This window comes from Corvus moneduloides, chromosome 2 (assembly GCF_009650955.1).
Source record: "Corvus moneduloides isolate bCorMon1 chromosome 2, bCorMon1.pri, whole genome shotgun sequence".
NCBI classification, from domain to species: Eukaryota; Metazoa; Chordata; class Aves; order Passeriformes; family Corvidae; genus Corvus; species Corvus moneduloides.
In genome coordinates, this window is record NC_045477.1 from 30,262,874 (window position 1) to 30,290,811 (window position 27,938).

At 44.1% G+C, this 27,938-nt stretch overlaps 1 protein-coding gene across 1 annotated transcript in view; it reads right to left on the bottom strand.

The window, feature by feature from the left end:
- TEAD4 (TEA domain transcription factor 4) overlaps positions 1–24,344 on the bottom strand; it is a 51,024-nt gene extending 26,680 nt beyond the window's left edge. The window contains exons 1-3 of the mRNA XM_032098885.1: positions 24,242–24,344; positions 16,102–16,156; positions 10,157–10,411 (exon numbers count right to left, since the gene is read on the bottom strand). Coding sequence (XP_031954776.1) covers positions 10,157–10,163 — 7 coding nt within the window. The 5' untranslated portion in view covers positions 10,164–10,411; positions 16,102–16,156; positions 24,242–24,344. The remainder of the gene's footprint in view (positions 1–10,156; positions 10,412–16,101; positions 16,157–24,241) is intronic.
- Between the last annotated feature and the right edge of the window lie 3,594 nt (positions 24,345–27,938).

The following is a 27,938-nucleotide window of genomic DNA, read 5'->3' on the forward strand; positions in this document are numbered from 1 at the left end:
GCTTCTTATTGGTTCCAAACAAGTACTGGAGATAAATGAAAAGTCAGTCACCATAGGTGTAGTTAGAGCAACACATTTTTCATCAACAGAACAATCTGAAAAGGTTTCCCTCTCCTTAGCTGGTCATTCCTCCTCCTGCAACATTCCATCAACCGCTGTGTGCAGCTGTACTGACTACATTGATGGGAAAAGGGGAGGGGGGACGGGGAGGAAAGACTGACATGCACCACTCTAATTACCAATAATTAAAAAATAAAACGTCCCCATTTGGATTTTGTTGTTGGTTTGGTTTCGTTTTGTTTTTCCCCCCCATCAGCCTATTTTTAATTGGATTGGTGAACTAGTTCGTTCTGTGGTCACATTAACCACGGCATTGGCACAGCAAAGAGAACAGAGAAAGAATCGGTGCAGAACTTCTTAAACCAGTTTTGCCACCAGAGAAACTGTAGCCTGGAACTGTACTCCACCTAACCCTCACACGAACAGGCTGGTAAGAAAATGGGCAAGGCACTTCCTGTGCTTGCATCATTTGTCTAAAGGCTAAACAGCGTTAAACTGCCTTCTAATTACTGCCCCAAGGGCTTGTGGAGTTATTCCTTGTAAAGACGAGCATTTACTAAGGTACAACAATGTATGCGGGCAGAAGTCCCTCCCCATCAGCTTAATGCAAAGCTCCAGGCTATGCAGCCCTTCACCACACCTCAGTTTTAATAGTGCTTTTCAGTGCATAAATTCAATGTCCTCATCAGCTTTGTTTTCCCACATTATGGCCTCAGGCCACAGAAATGTAAATTAATCCATCCCATAAGTACTCTCCCATATACACTTTAAGGGCTGCAAAAGGAGCAAAGCTGGGACTTGTTCTGGTACTTCCCAGAGTTAAGACTGATAAGAATCCTACAGAAAATGTTTAGATTCAGTTTGGCTGGGAAATCCCACAATCACACCAAAGCAGCTGCATATAGTAACATGAGTCCTTCATACGCCAGGGAGTGTATCAGATAACACCTGAAAGAGCCAATAACAATCCTACATGGAAAGACATGTCAAACTAACAGCTTTCAGTCTCTTGGGACACCTGAGAATGACCTTATAGAGGCACAAAGACACTTTACTCACCAAGGCCCGGGTTCAGAGAAACTTGACTACTGAGGGTAGCACTGAAACCAATGTTTAACTGTAACAGCATTTTCCAGTTCCCATCAGTCCAAGTTCTACGTTACAGATCTGGACATCTGCTGAATTCTTCCTTGATTCAATAAATGTCTGCTCATTTCGGTATCTTCCAATAACTGTAGGGCATCTGAAAGCAATTCTCAGTGATGTTGTCTTAAGGGATAGCAAAAGCTTTAGCCCTTCTCCTGGTTTTGTGGTCAGCTGCCCCTGCCAGCACCAACAGTAGAGTTTCTGGCAGACTTCTGCCCCAAGTGCTAATCTTGTGCATGTGCCCAGGTGACAGGCTGACCAAGCACTCAAAGCTTCAGCTGTAACAGAAATTAGAGCTAAAAGGTGTCTGTGAGATCTGTGCAGCCGCTTACTGCCTGACCAACACAGACCATGCAGCTTCTCAGGGCATCTGGTCTGGTCTGGCTCAGTCCTGTGAGGAGTCATGACTGCTTCACTTAGCACCTAAGACCACACCACCACCCAGTCCCAGCCAAACGACTGAGAATTACACAGCAGCCTCAAGGAGAGTAAAAGAACCCAGAGACTATTCTTGCATTATACGAATAAATTAATACTGATTTTTGAAAGTGGAATGGCTGCTACCACCCATTTTCAGTTTGTGCCATCATAATTTAGAGTGATTTTTGATCACTTGAAGCCATTAAGTTGTAGATTCAGCTTAAACAAATGCCTGGACGCTCCTGAAAAAAGTGGTTGCCTTTCCCCCTCCATCCCTCTCACCAGACTATTCCATGGATCAGTTCAACTCTAATCTGGCAGAAATCTGTCCAGCTCATTTTGCCAACATAGTTTACAAGCAGTTTAGCAATCTAATGTGGATCCACAAGGAGTCTACTAGAAACTGAAGTTAGTCTAAAGAACAGGAGCACAAAACTGGAAGCAGAGCAGAGGAGCAAGGAAACACAAGCGGCAGCTCCCTCTTTTCTTCTGCTGTGAACTGTAAGGTCATCTCACCATTTCTGAAGGAAATATAGTCTTGGTCCCAACACAGAACAGTTCCATACCATCCCAACTTTATCTAGAATAGTTGTTAAAGATGTCATACTCTGTAACAGGTGAAAAGAGAATGTGGACAGAAAAACCTAGCAGAAACACAGATTAAATAATTGCATAGCCACCCATGGACTGGTCTGGATAATAGCTGAATTCTGCCAAGATCATGAAAATTCCTTACAGTGGCTTGTGATATTCCCTGTTCCTTCCCACCCTGTTCTCTTTCTTCTCCTAACACTGGCACAATTCTGTTCCAGATTCTTTAAGTACCTGCTCCCTGACTGAGTTTACAGTCTGATAGATAACTGGGCAACCATGATTCAGGCAGGAGTGTAGGAACATGAGGATGACAAAACTATTTAAGCTGCAGAGATACTTAAAAATACGCATGGATCCAGAAGGAAATTTGCACATATCTAGGTGCTTCAGCTACCTTCGAGATGAAAGCTTCTATACCTAGATTTGTCAAATCACTTTTCCTCAACTTTAGCCATAAAGGATCAGATGAGACATGAACAGCTTAAGCAGAGCTGGCTTTGCCTCTGAGCCCAGGAGCAGACGAGATGATCTTTGAAGGTCTCTCCCACCACCATTTTCTGTGATTCTACTACTAAAGACGATGATGCCGTGTTTATATGCAGGAATGCTCATAATCCCCATCAGGGTTGAAAGAACCACTGAGCTGAATGCCACACGTGCTCGGGTGTTGCCCTGTAACACTGCCATGTGTAGAAACGGGCCTGTGTCTGCAGCACTTGCAGTCAACAACTTGGGCATTGCTATTGGGTTACCTCACCAAGCATTGGTTACACTCCTTGCCCTCCTGCCCACAGGCTCCGACCGCAGCTCCTGGAAAGGCATTTGCAACTATTGTACAAATCAAACCCAAGAGGAAAGGAGTGTGATTCTAAAGGCATTTTCCATGAAAACAGTGTCATTTCCGGATCAAGAAGCCAGAGACAGAGGAAGCCTCTGGCTGTTAATGTGCATGGAGTGAGACTCTGAGAATGTGAAGGAGTACCCAGAACATGGGTCACAAGTTCAAGGTGACAGCAATGAGCAACAGCTGCTGGCTATGCACCCTTCAGCAGCAGGTGTACCCAGGCCCCAGAGGTTTCAGTCAGCTCTGCCAGTGACCAACAGATTTACAAGACCATCTGTCTGGGCACAAACTGCACACAGCCTTCCCAGTTTTGCTGCCCAGATCTTCACCACACACAGACAATACAGGGTTTGTTATGGATTAGCTAATGAGCAACTGTTTAAACCAATAGACAGCCCTAGTTCTCCTGTGCTCATTATCTGGATCCTACATGAATGAGAATACTGCTTGTTCTTTTAGCTGTCATGCTGGCTTTTTCTGACCAAGCAGCTTCCCTTCAGTTTGGGCACTAGAAAATGGAAAGGTTATGTCGTCTTACACTGGTTTTGCTTAAGGAATAAGGCATGCTTTTGAAAGCGACTTTAAAAGAAAGTTCATGTGATAAGTTTTCCTTACTTGCACTGTAGAAGTAAGGGAGTTCCTTTTTGCCTGTGCCAGATCTCCCCACAATCTGCATATTGGCCACAAGATCTGCATATTGACATTATCAGCTCCCTCTATGTATGTGCACACCCTTTCTTGAGAAATGCTGTCATCCTTCTCTACTCAATGTTTGGCTAATTGACAGAAGACAAACTCTGAGAAAGCACTCCTGGAATTTACCTAGAAGTCTGCGCTTTTTGTTTCAGACCTAAGGAAGGGTTCCTGCGTCAATCAGTCTAATAAACATACTGATGTCACAAAGCCACAGGTAGTATGAATCACAATGCTAACAATTTACAAAATCATGCAGACATTTACAGTGTAAAGCCACCTAATGCCCACTATTCTCTTGTTTCCTGTGTAAAACCATAGCACTTCCCATCTGGAATCCTCCTCTCATTCATGTAAAACACAGATACACATGCGCACATACACACACCATTCTTTGGGACTAGTTTCACAAATACAATCCTTATAGTTTTGTCTGATACAAGTTTAAAAGTCCCCAACAACAGCATTTCCATTCTAGCTCTTCAGAGGAGAGAGATCCCTCAGCACTGAGCACCATGTCGTCCTGAAGTCTTTGCTGATATCCATCCTATATTCTTCCTTTCTCCCCCATTAATCCTAGTCATGCTCACATGTTCCACATAAAATCCCTCTCCCTCCTAAATGTTAACACCCTTCAAATATTTTTAGACTGTTATTATGTGTCCCCCCACCCTCCACCTTTCAGTCATCACTTAGCCAAGCTATGTATATTTAGCTACTTTAATCTTTCCTCCTAAATCAGTCCCTTCAACTCCCAGGGCTCAATGTTAAGTCTGGTATGCTTGCTCTTCTCAGAACTCACTCCATGTTTTTGAGATCTTTCTGGTACTGTGTTTGCAGAAACCTGTCCAGAAGATAGCTTTACATGCACTTGTTTTAAAGAAAGAAGAAACCCAAGTCAGCAGGTATTATTAATTTTTATTTTTCATATCTGGTTTTCATTCCCAGATTTTGAATTCAATCTGAATTTTTAAATATTAATAAACATTTGGTATTTGTAAGAGCAAATTAGCGCCTGATAGTATTGACCCCAATTGTGAAAGAATGAAGTGGGTTTTAAAATGTAAAAGAACACTAAGGCTTTTAAACTAAACTTTTAAGAAAACCACTGGAAATGTGTAAAGTTATCCAGAAGAAGAGCAGAATCAAAACAGTAACATACAGCAAGGGAAAAGGCTGACAAATTAAATATACAGTCTCTCAGTTAAAAGGCAGGTGAGTGGATATACCTACAAAACATAAAAGCTGGCCTACCACATTAGAAATCAATTAAACTCGATGTGTTACCTACAATGAAAAAAAAAAATCCGACCAAGTGCCTTTCTGACAACAGAACACTACAAATTAACTCTATCTTGGAGAATTACTAAAAGTTTGAAATTTAAGTGAAAAAGTCAGAGGAAGAGCCATAAGGGTAATGCAATGTTGCCAATGAAGGAAATCACTAAAACATGACAAAAACTCTGTGGCTGCAGACGTACACAGTGAGAAAAATGTCATACTAGACAGCTCACTTTTTTTAAGCCTGACAGATAAATATGGGGCTACAAAACTGCTAAAAATCAAAAGGGACAGGAAAAAGTATGTGCCCTTTATTGAAACAACAGAATGAAGCCCCCACAAAAGGAGTCACAATAGTTTGGATAACATGTAGTACACAATAAAATTGCTACTATATTTATGTTCAGTACTAAGCATGTTAAGGAAAGATGCCACAGCCAGTACTGTTAACTGCAAGAAGATTTCTGGTGGGCTGGTATTTCAAAAGCAGCAAATTTCTCAATATTCAAGAAATGCTTGGAATTCATGGAAAAATACTTCTTTTTATGCTTGCATGGAGAGAACACCAGTTAAACTGACATACAGCTTAACACAAAAAACCATAAACTTGGCTTACAAAGGAGATGGAAGGAAAAGCACGACAAACTCCAGCAGAAGTCTAACTCAATGCTAATGTCTCCAGAAGTCTGGCTTTGTCTAGTCGACAACAAAGAACCAGAGCCACACAAAAGCAAAGCTGAAAGATGACTGAGTGAAACAAAACCTTGCTATTGAGCAGCTCCAAAAACATTATACCTACCACCAGAGGGGAGGGCAAAGTCTGAATCCTGACCAATTGTCCACAAATCCAAGTTTTGTCTGTCTTCTAGTGTTTAAAATAGGAGATTCCCTTTTTTTTTTCCAAAACCATGGGATAAGGGGCTGTTCTACAGTTCACTAGGTCATACTAATGGAAGGGATAGGAACTTCAGAAGTATCTCTCTGAGGGATATCACAGCTGAAGTACAAATTTTGCAATTACCTGGAACATTCAGTTCAGTGTCAACTGAGCACATTCTCAGCATGTTCCAATACCTTTGATTGAAACATCATCAGGTAAGATGCTAAACTACAAATCAGAGGAAAGCATTTGAAGACTGACACCTCGAAGGTTTACATATTTTAAATAGCAACGATGCTCCTTCCTCCCCTCAAGGAGAAGTGTTTATGAACTGGGACAGACAGCGTATGTTTTATGCTTCTTCGGATTTATGTGCTTTCCAGTTCTACTTTTAGTTAGTCTTTGAGGCCAGGGAGAACATGAAATGATAACTTATCCCTTTGAGATAAAGGCATTATCCTGCAAATTTACCTAGTCATTTCAGAATAGGGGTGGGAGGGACCACCTGTGACCTGGTAACTTTGGCAGCATCAGACTGACCTTTTATCCCATCTTCAGTCATGTTGCAAACCCAAGTCTTTGTGGTCCACTAGCCTGCTCCAGGTTTTATCTAGTAACATGGTTGGCTATCCCTCTTCTATCACTCAGCCTCTAAGCTTTGGACATCTTTAAGTATTTCCTATCAGCAGTTCACAAACAGATGGCACCAGCACGGGGCGATGGATGATTGCCCCCAGCTGTCTGCCCCTCCCTGCTCAGCACAGAAATGGCTGAGCTGTTTGAAAAGCAGCTGCTAAACTAGTGACTCCTTCAGAACAGCCATCTAACAAACACCCATCAATTCTAGCCCCTCTTGCAAAAAGGTGCTCCAAGCCAGGTGTTCCTGCAGTGGAAGGAAACACTGGACAGCTAAGGCAGTAATTCGTTTCTTCCAAGCTCTTACTGTCTCTCTTGTAATGTCAAAATAAGTATCATTTTGCAAGTTACTATTTTTCATTTCTCTGCTCTCAGTACTGTTGGGAGACCTGGTCTATTTAGCATCTCCATGCAAATCTCACAAAGGCACTAAGCTTTTTCCCTCTTCTTTCTCTAGATCAGTACTGAAGATGCCAGGAGATACCAAACACCTAATTCTGTGATCGTGTATTTAGTACAAATGCTAGGTATTACTGCTCCCACGGAAAAACATTGTTGGAAAATGTAAGTGACAGATTTGTAATACTGTACCCCCACAGTGTTCTAGCAGGCAACACTCATAAAATTATTCTGCAAGACCTTAGTGATACCAGAAGGCACCAGAGCAGTTAAGTGCCCCAGACTCAATGTTTCTAATGTCAACACAATGATTAGGAGAAAGGACAGCATTCCATATCAGACAAGACAGCTGCTTGTGCCTTAAGCAGGTGGTCAGCAAAGCCTGCTGGAAAGGCCAGTGAGGGCTTGCACCCAGAGCGTGCTGTGGCATGAGCTTAGTCAGGATGCTGCCTCCACACTAAAATGGAACGTGTCGAGTATAGAAAGAGACAATGGAAGGAAAGGCAGCAAAGGAATCAAGATGCAGATTATCAGTGTACAGAGAAGAGCTTGGCTGACTTTGGTGTGAAGGTGGAATCATGTTCAGTCAGCAATCGGCAGACTGTCGCCTAAAGAGCTGTAAACAAGCCGACTTTGAAGAGGCATGGAGACATGAGCATGTAGAGGCTGAAACACACCTTTCCGTACAATTTTAAATGCATTTAAGCGAAACAGCACAAATTCTTTATTTTGCCTCAATGCACTTCAGCTAAAAGCTGCCAACTTTAAACTGACAACAGCTTGCCTCACAAAAGGCGAGAAGCATGTAAATTGCACGTAGGAGAGATTCTGAGACCTGGAGCATCTTGCCCAACATAGTAGTACCACACGAGCCACTGCTCAGTGAGAAGCAGTGAAATGGTCCCAGTTTTGTCAGGGGAAAGGGGCATACACAGCTCTCTGTAACACCTCACCCCTTGGTTCAGAGAGCTCTGTGCCAGTCGGTCAGAGGGTGGATAAATAACCATCCCATCAGAGGCAGGGCCAGCTCCACATCAAGCTTGCCCTGTTCCACGAGCTGGCTTGTGAGTACTGAAGATGAAATCAGGGACTATATTTATTCTCCCTGCCCGGTCATATCTTTCTATAGATCCCAGACAGGGCCCCACTTCCTTGGCCAGGATCCTGGAGACGAGTAAGCAAAGGAGGGCATAAATCAGTGCCTGGGTTCTGTCAGGAGCACACTGAACCAACCGTCCACACTCAGAACAGGTGCACTGAAGGCAAGCAGGGACACTGTCCCATTTGGAGTAGTGGGGGAGGGCTTGCAGAAAAGCTCTTTATTTCTTCTCCCTGAGCTTACCCTAAACTTTTCACCCTGCAACTGGGTTATTTACCTTCTGCAGTTCACCAGTCCAGTCAACTAGATGTCTTCCACTTAACACCAATCTATGCTAAGTCAGGCTCAGCTAAGTCTCATTGGTTTCTGTAGCCCTTCGTACTTCACTTTTGCTCTCATTTCTTTTCTTGTCTTTCACTCTCTGCTCTGACACATTCACTCCAAAGCTGAAATACTTCAAGGACCGTGCAAAATGTTCAGTAAATTAACACAATCTTAAAACACAACTGTAATTTTTCACCGGTAATTTTAAAAGTCACCCATCATGAAAAGTAGTGCAGATATAGAGCAACAAGGAGCATGTCACTAGTTCATGCTTAATAACCATGGGGTGGATTCTCAAGTAATATTTTAGTCTGAGTAACATGTTAAGCAAGCATTGCTCCCTAAAGAAGCAGTCTTACTTTAACCTCAGTCATGGCTGCTCATTCCCAATCTCACCATCCTTTCTCTAAACACCAGCACAAGCAGGTGGGCAGTATCCCAATTAAAGTTCACTTTTTTTACCCGTTCTGACCACATTAGTTTTAAGCTGGATCAGTTCCCCGGTTGGTTCCATAGCACATCCACAAAAATGTCTGCGCCAGCACAGAGCAGGAATTGGTGTCTGCCTAAGAATACTGGCCCTAGATTAGCCTCAGGGTGATCAGCCTTACCCAACCTATATGGCTCTTCCCAGACACAATGATGTATGTACCCAGTAAAACCATCCACTGTAGATAAGGCCATGTAAACAAGACCCCACCCACGCTCCCACAGTCAGAGCAATCTATTCCCTTGCTCAGGGAACAATGGCCTGATGGGTGAACAGAAACCTGCAGAATGACTTGTGAAGTGCTCATTAGGAAGCTCCAGGGCATGCACGGAGCATCCCATGATGGGGCCGGTGAAGACAGGCAGATTCCAATGTACAGGGGTAAAAAAAATAGCAAGCACTGACTGGGTAGAAAGAGGGCTGCCTTCTGTAAGATCCTTGATAGTGTTCTGAGAAACTGGCCACCTTGGGACTTAAAACCAAATCCTGGGCATTCAGCCTTTGCTTTGCTTTTTAGTCGCAGAAGTACCAGGTGGCTTCTTGCAATACTCAGCTAGACAATCCAGGCCAGACCAACATTTTATGAACACAATCAAAAGAGAAATTTTAACTGTGGAAAAGGTCAAAGATCCAATTCAAAAGTATGTCTATCACATATAAAGTTGACTTCTGCTGCAGCTGCAAGCCAGAGCTTCTCTGTATTCAGGGCTGGGTATCTGGTTAGCTAGATGAGAAGAACCCACAAGTGAAAGACACTTGTACCAGAGCTATGAGAAGGCAAACTACAATGAAAAGGAGTACACAGAACTTTCTGCGGTTCTTAAGATCTGAAAAGTGTAGCTAGTAAATGAACTGTAGGCACTTGCACACCAGCAGAGCCATTCAGGGGTTCAGGAGCTGAACTTCTGTCCTGTAGCACCAGACATAGAGTCCATCACCTGATCTTACCTCCAACAAGAACAGTGAAGACAGCAGCAAGAGATACCATAAAAGATAGGCTTTGTCACACCATTAAGACATTAGATTATATATATTTATATATAAAGATTCGGTCAGTAGCATGCTCAACTCTGAGATCTACCTTATTGATAGTCCCCTGAAAAAGATACCTATAACTCCGTCTCCTTTGCTAATGTCAAGATCTTCACACCGATTTTCCTAAATACAACTCGAGGCAACCAACAGCATCAGGCTGGGAACACCTGAGAGACGGGAATTCACTCAGAGCATCACTGGGTGCACAGGGCAGGCTGCCTGGAGCACTGTGTTGTGCCCTTGGTCTCTCCTTACCATACATCTTGCCTTCGTCGGACAAGATAATCTTGCGCCGGCCGCATGGTGGGTAGATGGCTAGCGCTTCCTGGAAGCTCTGCTCGATGTCCGGACTCCACACGCCCTCGGCGTCATTGTCGATGGGTTTGTCCAAGGCCTCGCTGCCCCCCGAGTCGTTGCTCCCCTCAGGGGAGGTGGGAGAACTCCACTCGTTGGAGGTAATGGTGCCAGCTAGAAACTCCAAGGTGCCACGTGGAGGAGCAGACTCAGAACCTGCAATGGCAAGCACATCCCATCGGGCAGTTAGAAACCCTCCTCGCTAGGAAAATGGAGACCCTAAAGCAAAAAAAAGTTAAAAAAAACGCAGTCAGGAGGGGTTTTACTTCAAGTTTATCTTAAACGATAACCACGTGTTGGATTTTTATTTATGTTGAGATGAAAACCCTTTCTACAAATCCTTCTAAAAAAACAGCCTGCTCCAGTCTCTCTTTGGCTTATTAACTCTGTCACTTCCCAGTTCTCCTCAGAGGATTCTTCTTGTGTCCTTATCTGCTTTATTTCTTTTTCCCTGCACTGTCATTATCCATGTAATTGTTATTTAACTTTCTGAAGCATACATAGATGGATTCAGTCTGTGTGAAAGACTATGCAAAATAAAGCAGTGATGAATTATCTAGTCATCACTGAGCACTGGGGTTGAAATTTTCTTAGATACTGTTTCACTGGATCAGACTTAGTAGTTGGTGTCACTTCTAACACTGACATTTCTTCTCAAGGATCAGCTGTGCTTTAAAAAAGCCGTTCCTGGAGCCAGACAGTTTAATGCAATGTCTTCCAAATCCCAGCATCATATCCTGGCAGGAGTAGAAGGCACCACAGTACAGGGGTGACAGCACTAGGTAGCAGGTCAAGAACCAAGGTGCTTAGCCTGTTGTTACTGCTCATCTTCAGAACGACCTCGGGCAAATTCCCTCAGTTTCCTCTGCCTCTCTGCCCCTTCATCACTTACCAGCCTCAGGCTATTAGATTTGCCACTGGGCAGGAGCAGAAATTGGTTTCTCATTGAACCTGAGCTGGCAGTTGCTAGCTCTTGAAAACCACAATAAATTATAGTCTACTTATAAATGCCTACAGAGAGGCTGAAGCCTTTGAGCGGAGCTGCTGAAACACTCATTGAGAAATTGACTTCAGACCACACAGACACTTCCAGTCAACCAGGCAGGAGACAAATGGCTTCTAAAGACACAGATCATTCTTCTGCCTTAATCCCAAAGCTGTTTGTTTATCATTTTAATAGCTTTGTTATCTGGACTACAAAGAACATTCACAAGCCAGCATTTGAGAATCCAGCCAGAGTTTGAAACTTCCCTCTCTATCACCACATTGAACTGGGTAGCAAGAAAATCAGAATAAGGACTTTTTTTCCAAAAGCAACAGAATCATCAAACTTGCACTGAATATGAGAGTAAAGAGAGAGGCCTGACAACAACTGTCTAGCTCAGAAATATCCCAGTGAAAATGTAAAGAGAAACAGAGGAGAAATTTGAGTGTGGTATTTGTCAAAAACTAGCTAGAAAAAAAAATATGTGCAGTTATGCCATAGTTGATACAGGGGAAAAGCAGTCCATTCATTCAACCTCAGACCTTCAAAAATTCAGGCCTCATGGCTCCAGAAGCTTTTCTGACATAAACTTTTTTTAGGTCTTTCTTTCATTTCTTACCTCTTTGGATTTTGTGTTTTTAAAATCTTCTCCAAAACCATAATGACCAGATTTTTTTTTTTTTAATAAAAGCTGAAATTCTTGAAGAACTTTAACATTTCAAAAGCTGAAATTGTAAAGATTTGACAACATTGGCACTCAGAAGGTTTTGCTGCTCCTTAATGACTTTAAACAGCAGCAGATACATTTTTTACATCTCCAAAACCCACCAAAAGCTAAGGAAACAAGTAAGACAATACTGGGCCTTTGACTAATTTCAATACAGACAATATGAATTAGACAAATAATTAGACACAGTGTAGTGTGCAGCCTTTTAACAAATAGGTCACAAAGACATTCAGAAAACCCAGTATATGAGTTATTTCCTGTGACAGTATTTGACACACACAAATCACTGGAATGGCCTACCACTGCTCATCCATCCATTTCACCGTCTACATGAGATTATTTCAATCCTCTTGATCCACGGTATACTATTTCAGAGCTCTAATGAATATGGAAAGAAATAATAAAATGGGAGGTGAGAGGGGCAGAAAGGGGAGTTTACACTTGGCTTTTTACCACTGGGACAGACATCCCACACACACTGTGAATGGCACCAAGGCCAGCAATGTGACTTTAAGAGACCCTGAAATGAAGGGTAACAGTTGCTTCCATCACCGAACATTCCCCCTTTCACTGACAGATGCTAATAAAAAAATTACATGGATATTCAAGAGATTGTCCTGCTGGGGAATCAGTGTAGAGGAGTAAGCTTTCCACAGGGAGACTCTGACAGGGAAACAGAATTTATCTGTTCCAAATGTTCTCCTTTTGATATTCCCCAAGCATCCCTAGTCCCTGGAGGCCCTCCAGACCCTCCATAGTTAACGCGCATTAAAATCTCCACAAACACACAAGGCCCAGGCTGGTTTTAAGTTATGGTGACAGGCTGAGAAATGGAGGGCTCAGAAAGAAACCCAAGGTGTAACAGCAAGTGTATTCATCACACCACCTGCACTGGGAGCTGCAAACCTCACGCGAGCCAGCAGGCTCCACACCAAGTGAAAACACGCTCCAACTGCTCAACTACAGGACTCCCAAAGCCACAGTCACTGGAAGCTACGGCTCTGCTGTCAAGCCAAATCCCCTAGCAATACATACAGGCAGACAAAGTCATCTCCTAGGGAATGAAGGACCATCATGACCATAAAAAGCATCTACTTTGAATCCAGTTATTTTCATCTCCTTAGTGTCCACGCTGACACAGGGGAATACCTAGCAGATGATTTCATCAGGGCACACTCTTAAGTTGCAACTAAATAAATGTATCTGAAGCATAACTCTCCTCCCCCCACCACATTCACACCCTAGGAGCTGTTGCCTGATCATTGCATATTTTACAAGGCTCTGCACCTGCACTAAGTGCTTTTGGTGACACAGGAAAATCTGGGTCCATTCTAATCCAAGATGCAGAATAACTGGAGGAGAAAACATGTCCTATTCAGTGCAGTGTCAACTCTCCAGACTGTTCTCCAAAACTTAAAGGAAACTTGCACTGACTTATGCAGATGTAATTTGTACATTAAGGGAAGTCCACAAAGCAAGAGACAGAATATGTGAACTGAGTTTGTGAACTTTCTCTCACACTGGTGTAAATCAAGGGAGATGTGGAACATAATAGCAGTGACAGAAGAAATTATATAAATCTTGAAGTGACCAGACACTTTTTTTTTAATGCTTCTTACTTTTTGTGCCTTTCCCAGCAATGTTCTATCTCAAGGTACAGCTAGGTCAAAAGGAACCGAAATGTGCTATTATGCCCAATCCCAACTTTTCTACACTTGGGGCCTGATTCTGCTTTCCCTTCTTGGTACTAAAGCTATTCCTGATGGATGATGAAAAACGGGGAACCATACAGACTATAAAATCAAGGATGTTTGGCCATCTCCAGCTAAAACCTCTGTAATTACTCAGATTACAGAGCACACTAGCAAAAAATCTTACTTCTATTTGAAAACTTCTGAAGAAATTCCATAGACTGAAATGGCCATGGAAATCCTTATAACTCTATGCCCCTAGATCAGTAAGATGCCAAAGGCTTAACAGGTCTGCAAAGTTTCCTTAAATAATGTTGCTTAACTAGTGAGCTCCACGTGCAGTCCCAGTCAATACTCTGTGCTCAGAAGCAATAGACAGTAATTCAGGGAGTCCTGGCTGGTTGCTATCTGATCTGTTGGTCTCTGCTTTGGCTGAACACTTTCAAGCCTTCTGTCTCCTGCACTGTTGATCTGAACTCAGTGGTGGCCAAGATGACCACTCATTAAACTAAGCAAAGCAAACTAAAAAGAAGCTGGGGGCTAAACCCCGTGGTAAATTACTTTATTAGTATGGCAAATTGGAAAAGTGGCAGTGAAATCACCTCCCATTGAATGAGCAATCTGGTGAAAAACAGGATTTTTCAGAAACACGAGATCGTCGAATGTTTTATTTATAAGAAAGGTTTGAATAATATTCATTAGTAACTTCTTTAACAAAATACAAATGTTTCAGTTAGCATCTACTTTTCAGCTTGCTTCTGTCTTCCAGTCAATAGTAACTACATGCATACAGCCTGGTAACTTTAATAGTTATTTGTATTACTCAGTGTTCTAATATTTCTAAATATTTTAGTATTTATTTTAAGTTCTGCCTGTGGAAGAGTTTGTAATCACAAAGCTTTCTTCTGATGTGGAGGGAATTTAATTCCGAAAGCACTAAACAGACATCCCAGACATAATCACACAATTCCTTCCCATGTGAATTCCCTTACCAGGCACAGTTCTCAGGAACAGTGTAGTCAGAGGATGTTGTCCCATACTCATAATAGCAAGTTTTGCCAGAGGTCACAGGGCTTGGTGTTTGTTCTCTTGAGATTCCCTCAGTCTGAACTTACGTCCCACTCCTTGGCTTTTGTACTTCTGTGATTGTACCTTACAGTTTTTCTAATTCTGATCCCACTCTTATTTTACTGAGAGATGATTAACTATTTTTCTTTATAGGATCCAGGCATGGCTTCTGTCCCAGGTTCAAAGACACAAGACCCCTCAAAGCACATCCACCTCCTCATCACAGTATCTCTTCCTTCTTAATGTTTCACTCTGTCCAAATACTGTTTCTTATTCACTCTTGCTGCCTGTTTTTCTTTCTGCCGTGGTCATTTCTTAATAAGTCACTCACAAAGCAAAACCATGGAGAAAGCACAAAAATACTTCAGCTCCAGCAGCTTTGATTTAAGTGTTCCAATTCTGATAATTTCAACACTAACTCTCTTTCCTTTCACAAATGGTATCTCATTGAGATTCAGAGATCCTGCAGGGCTAGACAGCTGCCAAGAGCCCTTCAGCCAACGTCTCACTGACAGGGAGCACATCTTTAAACAGACTCCATAGTCTGACACATCTGCTTTCTAATATTAATCCCTCAGTCATAACTGTTGGTAACAGCTCCCTCTTAAGTGTTTGTGGCAGCTGCTCAACACAAAATCATACTTTCCTGAGGATCTGAAAAATTGCAGCCAGCTGCCTCCAGTTGTTCAGTTTTCTTAGAGCTGCTCTGTCCAAGAGACTCCCCCCCACTCCATGGCCACCCCCTTTCCCTGTTGGAACCGAGCACAACACACTGGGCAGAGATGTCCCCTTTCACTCACCCCTCCCAGGCAGGGGCGCTTGCCAGCACAGCCGCGTGGAGTCGGACAGGCGGTTCCACTCCTGCTCCTGAGCTGGCTGCACCCTGAGGAAGTAGCTGTGTTTTACCAAGAGCATCCCTTCACCTTCGGTCTCATTCACTGGAAGCGCAGGCTGTGCTGGCAGGGATTGCTTCACCTTGCAGATACTCCTTGGTGTCATTGAAATGCAAACAAACCCAAACAATTCCGGTATTCACTACCTCAGTAACATGAGCCAAATACTGCTACTGTAGAGGATCCGAACCACAACATTTTCATATCAGATCAGCAGTCAGAGAATTTTTTTAAAAAAAAGGTTAGTTCAGCTAGAACAGATGATGTCCCGCTGCTCAAACTTTAGAGTGTATTATATATATAAGAATAAGAAAACCTGGAAACATGAATAACCAGCCACTTACTCCCATCTAGAACACCTAACAAATGATCTTACACGACGCACTCAATACAAGGAGATTTGGGTTTAGGGAAGCAAAAGTCTGCAATACTAAGAAACCTATTGCTCAAGGTACAAGATGGAAGATAGCATTCAAACTTACCAGAGGAAGAAGACTGGGAAATTCTATGGGACACTACAAGAATAGCTTAGCTCCTCTGAAAGAGAAAAATGAGTGCAATCAGTAGATGAGTAGCTCCCAGACGGTGCAACTCAAAGACTGCAGGAAAAACATACTGGAAAGGGAAAAGGTGGGAAAGCAGGTATTCAACAATAAATAAGATTTGTTAAAGCTCGCAGACAAAAGAGGACAAAATCATGGACAAGTTTACAAGGTCTCTGCAGAAAAAAGGATGCAACTGTAGCAAGCCCAACTGGCACTGAACTGTAGCTAGGAAGGTAACAGCACTTTTGCAGCACCAGGTAGCAACCAGTTCCTCAGGCTCCTTAGGAGCTGCACTCCCATCATTAAAGCAACCTGGAGACAGTGGAGATGGGTGGGTGCAGTTCTCTGAGCCTTTTGAGGGGGCTTTGCTCAAACACTCCGTAACAGCTTAGCCAAGGGCTGAGCCTGGCTGTCATCTCACTTTTTGCCCCGGGCCTCCTGCAATCCTGAGTAATGTTGGCTATTCCCTGTGAATGGCCCTATCCACCCATGACACCAGAGTACTGCTGCATAATCCCATGAATAAAACCAGTTAAGGTAAGTGTTACTGGCTGCAGGGGATGTAAAAGCTCCTAACTAGCCGTAGTGCCAGGCAAGGAGGAAAGAACTGAGATTTCCCTCTCTGTACTGGGCAAGGCAATACACTCGTTACATCCATAGGCTGCATGGTGAGATTTTTGTCTCTGTCTCAACACTGAATAAGACTGGTTTACAAAGGAACGTGCACTACTAGCCTCAGATCATATCCAGCAGGAGGGTGGGCTCCAGCTACTCAGCTTGTCACACTGCCTAACACAAAATCAAGCTTGGTTTGTTTGCTACACCGAAACTGCCTGCAGCAGCTGCTGTTCAAAAGGCACCTGACTTCCCGAGCAAAGCAAAACAACTCTTAAATTATTGCAGTAGCTAGCTCTGGCTGAAACAGAGAGAGGATGTAGCGTCCAGCAGAGTGATATAAATCAAAGCAAGGAGAGAGGAGAACTTCTATCAGTGCAGCCCTGGATAATGCAGTCAAACAGGATGTGATGAGATAAGGCGGTGTGTGGCCTTGCACACCATCCAATCTGTAACATTTGAGATAAAGGAAACAGAGCACAGAGCCTTGCTGCCCTAAGGAGAGGAGAAAAAACCCCCACAATCCAACAACAAAACCCAAAGGCCAGTTCTGATCCCACTAGTCTGGGGGTGGCCAACTCAGGGATCAATCCTGAGCAATGGGCAACTCGTGCCCAGCTCCCATGTACAGGCCACATCACAAGGCCACCAGCCTTGGACTGACAACATGACTACTGGGTGATTTATGTCTCAGCTGGGAGAGAAAAACGAGCCAGCAAGGGCAGCAGAGATTGACACTGCCAGGTTGTGCTGGGATGGAGCCACGCACTGGGCTGGCCCCAGCTCTCAAAGGAACAGTGGAATTCCTGGGGAGTCACTGTTATCTCCCATGTGGGAACTGTTCCCAGAGCTCCCATTCTCCCTGACTTTCCAAGACATGTGGCATGTGTTTCACAGCTTCCCCAACAGATGAAGGTTGTGGCAGGGTGAAAATGGTTCGTCACCCTCGTGCTAGCAGCAGCAGTCACCAGGAGTCATTATCCATGGAGCTGGTTAGAAAGCAAGAACCAGGAGGAAGTCAGATAATCACATCCCTTTTCTATCGCAGAAGCATTGGTAGTGTCAGCTAACACAGGAAAATTGTAACTGTCCCATTTTACAGACAAGTGTAGATATTGACTGACTAAAATTACTTGGGAATTACCAAACCAAGCTAGAGACAGAAATAAATCAAGCCAAGCATTTTCCCAAAGAGTATTATTCACTTAATTATTTAAGGATAGGGAACCTTCAGTCGCAACCTTAAAAAAACCTCCTTGCTCCTAATTCCACTGAAATTCAGTTGTCCTGAAAATCTCACCATCAGGCTCAAAAGCCCCCATTTTACCTATGGAAAAATGTATAGCACAAAGATGTAACTGAACCACCCAATGGCAAAATCAGAATAGGGTTAAAAAAGACAAGAAAAGGTTAACTTTAAAAGTGATTTGCAATTGCAAGTGGTAACTTCAGAGGGGCTCATGTTTAACATTGTCTGGAAATAGAGTATCTTTTGACTATTTGCTGACAAGTAACACTAAGCTGAGACCCATAATGCCCACTTTATGATATCAAAATCAAATTCTTGTTTCCTAATCCTGCCTCCTGCTCATGACATCTTTCAAGCTCTTGTCTAGGACTCAAAGATAGATGTTCCAGCAAAGCCTCACAATTTGGACATCCTTAGCTTCCCATGACACTAATGGCAGAATTGCACATGAACTCAGACAGGAGACAGACGTTTGCAAATCTCATCCAAAGCAGTGAAATGTTTAGCTCCAAAACTAGAGTCAGTCTCCAAGAAAAGAAATAGCTGAACCTGGGCTAAGAGACTTAAAAGAGAATAGACAGACAGCGATCACACAACCCATGAATGCAGTCAAATTTCCCTTTCTGTTGTGCTTGCAGGTGGTCTGTGTTGCGGGCATGACCTGTCTGGTCAGGGCTAAGCCCTCTACTAAAGGCTCAAGACAAATGCAAATCACAAACAGCCAGAACAGGTATATAAAACGGGACAAATGCTCAGTGCTCTTTTCACTTTTCCACCTTCAGTCAACCAATTACACATGTGCTTTGATTTTAGTAGTAGTCTGGCATGAGCTTAAAGGGGTTTGATGCTTGTCATAATGCAATACCTAAGTAAAGAAGAAGCATGATTAAACACCTGCATCACATAAATGAACCCTCCTCATGGCTACCAACCCAGCTGCACTCTCCTGGGGTATTCAGGCACCACCCCAGCTCAGGTTTGGAGTACCCACCCATCTGGATCATGCAGCAGGTCAACATTTACTGCTTACACGCTCAGTTCTTAAGGCTGACACTAGCGAAAGTCAACCTTTCTGAAGAACAGTCTGAAATTTCCTAGCAAGGACACACCAGACATTTTTACCAGATTCCAATGCTCCTACCAGTTTGATACGAGACAGTAAAGCCACCCTCAACTCAGACCAGTGTAATTTTGAGTTCAAACTCTTTCCTCTCTCTAAATGTGGCATAAACATGCCGCCATCTCCAACCTGCTGAACACAGAACGATTTCATAGAAACCAAATGAAAATCATGAGAATCTGTAATTACAACCCCAAACCTCAAACTGGAATCAGTAAAAAAAAAAAAAAAAAAAAGAAAAGAAATGTCAAAATCTGAAAAACAAACTTGTCCCCACATATTACAGGAAAGCATGAACCTTTTGATTTATCTCTTTGCCCTTCCAGACCCTTCTTGCCAGGAAGGTCAACAGGTTATATACCTTCTGCTGGATTAATTTACAGGAGAACAAGGGCAGCTAGCCAAGCAAAACTAGATTCTTAAAGGGACACAGCCAACCACAGACTCTACTACTCCAGTTTTTAAAGCATGTTCTTACAAATAAAACCTAAGACCAAAAGCACTGCAAAAAGATGCTGCTACTCTATTTTTCAGTTCACATACTGGGTGGAGAAAAGCAGAGATTTACATGTTTCACCTGCACAGTTATTTTCTTCTGATCACATAGATCCTTCACAAACAAGTGGGGGCAGAGAAATAAATAGAATTTTATTATTTTATTTTTATAAAGATAATTCAAAGAGCAGTGAGAGTGCTTGGATATAATCTTCTTACACAAACCTCTCTTTTACACCTTTTTTTTCCCCCCTAAGCTGACTAGCTTTTCAAACCAAAAGACCTGCTTAAGTCCTGCTAGTCTGGTACCAATGAGCTTTATTTCAATGAGCTGTGGCAATGTATGCTCAGGTAAAATGAACTTAAGACACATCAGCAAATCGTCCCTTTCCATTTCAGTACACACCTGCTCTGTGTTCTCCTGACATTTCCTCCTTAGTTAAAGCATTCCAGGTTACAAGAGATTACACTATGCCTGGACATCTGTCATTAGTAGCTACCATACTGTTGGAAGGGAGGCACTTTGAGGGCTACGCTGATTTATTTTCTCTGGCAATAGCAAAGCAGATGTTTCAAAGGCTTGCACCCAGGCTCTGAAAGCCACTGGCACTCAGAAATACAGGAGTGTAAAACACCTACCCTTTGGCAATCACATTCTAAAGAAGGTAAGAACAAGGTAATTATAAACCTACAAGAGAACAGAAAAACAGAGCCAGTGACTCAGCCAGTAGCACCAGGAACTGGAAAACCTGCCCCTCCCTAGCAGGAAAACGTCTAATTCATATGGTGTTAAAAACAAAGGGGAGTGACTGCATCATCTCCAGAAAAAAAGAGGACCCATGGGGCAGGAACAATAAAACCAAAAACCTACCAAACCCTCCCCCCATCCCAAAAAACCCCCCAGGAACTCAAAACACCACCTCCTAACCCTAAAGAACTCTTTCTAATAATCTAGTCTCAGATCTTGTAAGGAGCTCCACACATGCCAACTCATGGCTTTTTTACAAGGCTCTACAAAGGAACAGGCTGGCATTTATTTAGCGTGGTTGTTGGCAGAAGTTGGAGAGAGAGCAGCATCCGTTACTGTAAATCCTAATAAACCTGATTGCTCCTCAAAGGAGGACAGAAATGCTGTGAAGGTAGAGAATGAAAAGAACACAGTGCACAATGAAATAAGTTTAGATTTAAAATAGCATTTGTTACTCTGTACAGAAATCACAGCTAAAAATTACTTCAGATTGGCATTGGAGAGTACTGATCATATTATTCAAAAATTAACGAATGGCTTCAAAACTATGCATAGTGATATATGTGATATATAATACAGGTACGATATATGATGAGATACAAACAGAACCAACAGATACAGAGGGCATCTACTGGGTTGCTGCAGGGATCTTTTCTAGTCCAATTGTCTTTGACATCTTAAATAAAGATCTAAGACTGACTCAAGGTAACGTTAATGAAACTTGCAGGTGATACAGCATGAAGTTTACAAACATCGGTGGGTGGAAACAACTCAAAGGGTGTTAGTGTAAAATAGAAAATGAAAGAAGCAAGGGAAACAAATAGGACTATGTGGAAAAAGTAATGCAAAGAAAACCCAGAGACAAAATCAAGGAAAAAGCCCTGCCAGAAGCAGGAGCTAAAGACAGGCAAGAGTGACAATGCTGAACAAATGAGAGAGTTGTCTGCAAAGCAAATGCTTCTGCAAAATGACCAATGTGACTTTAATCTGCCTGGGCTCAGATATCACTTCAAGGCAATGAAGAGAGATGAATCACTCCAACTCGTGGAATATTGGATCTCATTCTGACAAAAAAACCACAGATAAACTGAAGAAAGTGAAGAGTACAAAAAACCTCCAATAATTAGACCTAGAAAATTGAAAAATATTATTAGTATAGCCTCACTAGTAGCTTGTAAGAATGTAGAAGGTGCAAATGCAGAGAGAAATAATAAGCAGTCATTTCAGAGAAATACACAGCAAGGCAAAAACTGATGCAGTAGAGTAAGAAAACTTTCCTGATGTACATTGGGTGATGAAAAACTTGCCCAAGAAAACTTCTACATAGCTTGGGGACACGGGAGGGAAGAACCAAACCAAGCCAAACCCCAAACCAAACAAATGAACAAAAGACAAACATGAGCTATAGGGAAAGTATAATAGATCTTTACAAAAAGGTAATACTAAATTTTCACTTTCTTCAGATACAGTCATGGTCAGATAAAACAGAAAACCATTTCACTCTCACAGGAGCTATTGTAGACATGGTCCAAGGAACTACCTAAGGTGGAGAAAAATGGCAATGTTATTAAGAAAATGTCCCCATTCTTCCCCCACCCTTCACCTCCTAGTCACTGCACCCCCTTTCTCCAGACACACCGGCACATGACGGTATGATTAACTCGACTGGAGAACAGATGTGGCTGAAAACGAACTTGCTAAAAGCTAGTGTTACTTTTCCTCTGGATCAGCCCCCTGCCCCGGGGCAGTGAACAGCAGTGCCAGTGTCCCTGCCAGTGACAAAGCACAGAGATGTGACAAGTAAGGAAATGGGTACTTTGAGGCTCTGGGGACAGGTCCACAGCAGTGCCAGCCTCAAGTCTTTGTGGACCCACCCCTTGGGTTACGCTGGGATGGAACCAAGAGCTGAAAGATACAGAAAATGACGCATAATACCAAGGAAGGAAAGCTGTGAATGAGCATCCAAACAGAGATGAAAGCAGCATCTCTTGGAAACTATTTTTCAGCAACCCTCTCAAAACTACTTACTCTACTTGTGTTGTGCAAAACTAATACCTGAGTAAAAAAAACAACAGCAACTGTAATTTTATGTAAACCACAAGCAAGATAGGGTGCCATGGAGCCCTTTTTCTCTTGAAAGCTTGGCAGTACTATTTTCATACCATTTTCCCACAGGTGTTCTATAATATAGCAACATTAAAATGCTTATCACAGTAATAACCTAAAATACTTGAAAACCATCGGTAGCAATAATTTAAAAATCCAAAAGAAGTGGCAGGATCCAAGACAGTGGAAAAATCCTGGTAACCATTCTCACGCACATTTATTTGCTTCCAGGATCACCTCCAAGAGGACACAAACAATGAGCTGATAGCCCAGTTTAGAGATTGATAAGACTAGTTTGAGGGAGCCATTCCCACTGGGATTTAGGAAAACCTGAAAATGTGGCTGCACCCACTGCAAAAAAACCCTGAAAAGGTGACTGGCTGCCCTTCACTCTGCCAACCCAAGTTCCAGAGAAAACCACAGTCCCTCAGCATGCAGCAGCCCTAATGAAGAAGTCGCTCTGTATTCACTCTAGGACGATCCCAGGCTCTTCTCTGTCATGAGAAAATGCTCTCGAAACCAAAAGGCTTTAATTGCACAGGTGACTGTACAGCAGCATCAGCCCAGCCCTAGCACTTGCTACATACCCACTCTGCCTTCCCCCTTGTTCTGTTCCTCTCGCTCCTCCCCATTACTCTCTGCCCTGTCCTGCTGCCCACTTCCTTCTGCGGGAGAACAATAAAACCTCTCACATCTACCCAGACAGATGGACAGACAGGTGAACGAACGCTCTCTCACTCTGCACACAGACACCACAATCAGGTCCTGGGGAAGCCGACCTGTTCCCAGTAACAGGAAAAGAGAAAAATAAACCCAATCCCTAAATCTCCTTTCCTCCTACTCAGCCCCCGGCACTTGAAAAGTATTTTGCGTTGTTTATTTCTAGAGGAATCGCAGAACTCAACTCTTAAGGTTAGAAAGTAACATGAGAGTAACTCCAGGTTAAACAAAAACAAAGTTGGTAATTAGTTGTGGTTAGTTCTGAGTTTTTGTTTGTTTTTGTTACGGTTTTTTTTTTTAACATATGTGATCGTTCGCTATAAAATACAGAAGTTCTTAAAACCTGTTGAGTTACACTTCTTCCCTCTTCTGCAAAAAAGCCTTATCTTCAGCATCCCATGCCAGAAATTGTTTAAACGGAATTATCTCCGTTTAAAAGATAAAAGATTACTCAGGAAAGCTTTTTGTTTGGTTTTTTGTGTGTTTGGCTTGTCTGGGGTTTTTTTAATCCTTTCCTGTGGCATGCCACCAAAACCCAACTCTTAATTTCAGAATAACTGAACTAGGAAAACATTTCCTCATCTTTCGGTAAACGCACTACAACAACCTACATACCTTCTCACAGATAGGCTTCCTTATGATTGTTATGATTTTCCCCAAAACATCTTCTATAATTTACATTAAAATTTACTACAGAAAGTCCTGCTCCACCTCTCCACTCTCCCCAAGCACATCTCTACGAACCGTACAGAAGCCCTTTTTTCCCCCCCCCCCCCCTCTCCCCATTATCGCTGCAGTTTCCAGCCGATGCGGCAAGCGACCGAGTTCCCCAAGTGCCAGCGCCGGCAGCCCCTTCCCGGCGGGGGAAGCCTCCACTGAGGATGTTCCCATTGCTTCCTTTGTACGCCTGTGCCTCGCCTGTCGCCCACGGGCGGCTCCGAACCCTCCCTCCCAGCCCGTCTCCCGCAGGCACCCGCGCCCCTTCGCCCCGCGCCAAAGCCACCATGGGACAGCGTGTCCTGACCTGAGCGAGGCAAGAGCGGCTGCTGATCCGCAGGGACAGCGGGGACCGGCTTCAAATCCTCCTTCAGCTCCAGGACTTTCTGCCAAGAGAGCACTGAGCGCTGTAACTGCGCGCCTGCCCCTCGCTCCCGCCCGATCCCCACCCCCGAGCCCGCAGGGGTGGGAGCGGGGGCTGGGACAGGGGGAGCGGGCGGGTCAGCCTCCCGCTCAGCATCGTCGCCGCCGCCAAGTCGCAGAGAAAGAAAAAGTTGGCGAGGAGCGGCTCCGGGGTGGGCCCGCGGGGCTCCCCCTTGCTGGTCCCGCGGCGGCGGGGAGAGGCGAACAATGCCGGGCCGGGCGGGTGGCCGGGATGGGATGGAATGGAATGGGATGGAATGGAATGGGATGGGAGCGGGGGGGCAGCCGGGCCGGCGGGAGCGGAGGCACAAAGCGCACACTCACCTGAGGAGCGCGGCGCGGCCGGCGGGACGGCGAGCCCGGGCGGCGGCGGGGCGGGGGGGGGGGGGGGGGGCGGCCGGCCAGGAGTTTGGGAGGAAAAGGGAGGGTTTTTATTTCCCCTGGAGTTTGAAAGGAGGAAGTGAGGAATGCGAGGAATGAGAGTTGGTATGAAATGAACGCGGCCGAGGGAGGGAGGGACTGCCGGCTAAGGCAGGGGCTGGGACGGGGCTGGGAGGGGACTAGCGGGGGGCGGGGGGCAGTGGGAGAAGTGCCGAGGCGGAGTTGGGAACAAAACCCAGCGGGGCCGGGCGATCCCCGGCCGGGGGCCGTGTGTGACCGGGGCGGAGGGAACGCGGGCAATGGCCGGAAGAGGGGCCCGCGGGGGTGGGGGAAGGAAGCTCCGGGCGGGCGGCCGGGAGCGGGGGAAGGGGGCGGCTCGGTAGCGCTGGCAGCGGGCGGGACGCCGCCGCCTTCAAGAATCGAGAGCAGGCACGGCGCCGGGGCGCGGGAGAAGTTGGAATGCGTAGCCCGGACGGGCCGGCCTTGGAGCCCCGGGAACGCCGCCGCTTGCCTGGTGCTTTCCCAGGGGCGATGGGCCAAGCGCCCGTGAGGGGCTCCGGCCCCGGGGAGGGACGCCCCGCGCCGCCCGGGCAGGGACGCGGCTCCCGGGCTCCCCCTGCGCGCCAGGCGCGGCCCGGCGGCCGCGGAGCCCCTCAGAGACGGGCCGTGATTTCCACCCAGCACCGCGGAGCCGCTGCGAAACAAACGGCCCCAGCCCGGCACGGCAGCAGGGTTCTCCCGAGGGCAGCCCGGGCAGCAAAGTACCCACCCCCCGACCCACAAAGCGGCGGCCCCTGGCTTTTCTCCGTCTCACGTCGAAGCTGCTCCTTTACTGTCCGTTCATACAGGAATGTCAACGTGCTGTGCTGCCCTAGAAAATGCTGATATGAGACTGAGAGTTGCACTAGGGTTGGAAAGCCACATCCCCAAAACAAGAGCAGTAGGAAACCAGCAAGTTTAGTAAATGTAACTACATCCTAACAGCAGCTCTGGGAATGCAAATACATCAGCAAACCGAACTTTTTCAGGGCTCCAGCAGGTGATTTTGTCACAGATGCTTGGTGTGCATGTAACTGCCTGTAAAGAGTTAAAACAAGGCTGGGTTTCTTTAAAACTTCAGTATATTGAAGAAACTGAGGGGTTTTTGTAAGAACCCAAAGCTAAAAAAGTTCCTAACTCTTTCAAATTGCAGAGAAAATTGCAGAGACCTGGAAACAGGTCCTAAATGTGTCCTAAGGCCTCAGAAACCAGATGACAAAACCTATCAATTTCATAAAAATAAGGTTTTCTTATACAACTGTAGGAATGGAGAGTACATACAATATAAATAAGATGTTGTTACAAAATGCAGTGAAACGATTTGGGGGGGATGGTGGTTTTTTTTGTTATATAAAGCCTTGTAATGAATTAATTTAGCCTCTGTTTCTATTAAGCCACATGTATTTAATAAAAACCCCTGTGTATATGAAAGGTAGTTCACTTCTCATCACATATATTCACTGGGAATTCTAGGCCAGGTCTCATAATTATGTGACTAACATACTGTTTTGCTCCCGTTTCCTTGCCAAATCCACACAGCTCAAAGAGAAGGGATTGAAACCTATTCCTTCCTGTGAATCATCACACAAATTGTTTGCAGGACTTCAGTCAGTTGCAGATGGAAACTCACTCAGGAGTATACAGGTTTTTTAGTGGTGGGTTGTCTGGGTATTTTTACTGGAGGTAATGCAGAACCAAACTATTCTACTTAGAACAGAAAGCAGAGAGAGGTGGGGAAACTTACCAGACTTAATTCCCCAACCCTATTTGTACTCAATGATTTTCTTATGCAACTTTTAAAATAAGGCCTTTTTTTTTCCCCACAGTAAATCAGTATTACTTTCCCTATAATAAATAAAGGGCTCAATTCAATTATGCTTTAAAAAAAAATCCATTGTTTTCACCAGAATTTTCAGCTGTATTGTTGCAGAGAGTGCAATGGGTCGCCTTGTATGGAGATGTTAATTGAATCAAATTAAATTATCAAAAATTCCAGCCTCTGGAATACATTCACCCATTTATGTATTCTCTAAATTGAATGTTAAATTACCAGAGCAGGTTATGGTTACCATAGGCTTTACCTTAATGCATGTTGGTGAAGTTAGTTTGCTTCTGGATTTTTCTCCCATTTTGGAACAAAAGACGTGACCTTCAGCTGCCAGTGAGGAAACAATAATTCAATATAGAACACGTTAAGGGATGCAATGAGAAGACAGAAACTACAGAGTGTACAGTTCAAGAGATACAAGAATTAACACAGGTACAGGATCTCTGCCTTCTTTCCTGGCAGGGCTTTCAATTCTTGCCACCTCATAGTGGTAGCTGGCTGTTTTCCCTGTAAGTAAGGGAGCCTGACACCAGTGTTGCTTTTCTACTCTTCTTCATAACTGTACCCTGGGCCAAATCTCTTGGCCCTAGGATTACTTAAGGGACTTTCTTAGTTCTGAACTAGTTCCAAACTGCAGCTAGGTACAACAGTTTGATCCTGTGGCAGAGAAGATGAGATTCCTGACTCTGCCAAAGTAGGAATCTGTCCATAGTTCCATTTCACAGGACCACACACAAACTCTTAACTCAGCTTGTAAATCACAAGGAAGGCTTTGCTTGTCTCCTGTACCAGGAACAGGAAACCTAATTCAATGTCAACTGAGGGATTTACAGAACTGTTAATATCAACAAATAGAGGAGCACACTAAGTGAAGTATAATGTAATAATTATGCTAACAGTTACAAAACCTCCTGTCCTACTGCTACCAAATTCAGCAGCAAAACCTCAATGAGAGTGAGACTCAGCCCTAAAAGAGCAAGAACTCATTCACTGTCTTTTGTTTGTGAGCCAAAGAGCCTATAGCAGCCTAGAAGGCGTTTCCATCTGCTAGGCCTGCCTTTAGGACTCAAATTTAACCATTTAATATGCTTCTTTAAGATCTCTCTGGTATTTCAAGCATGTTACATTTTCATGTATGCAACTAGTGTTACTGTGTTAAGAACAAATGCTCAGTCATGTTTCTCTTAGTTTTCTCTCCCTTTTAAGGCTAATTTGGCTTAGATGGAAATAGTGGGAAAAACAGAGGTGCTTGAAGAATGGGCTTGCATGTTGAGAGCTGTGCCAGTTTCTGATTATCAGATCCATTGTATCTCCTCTTATTGATGTTCATACA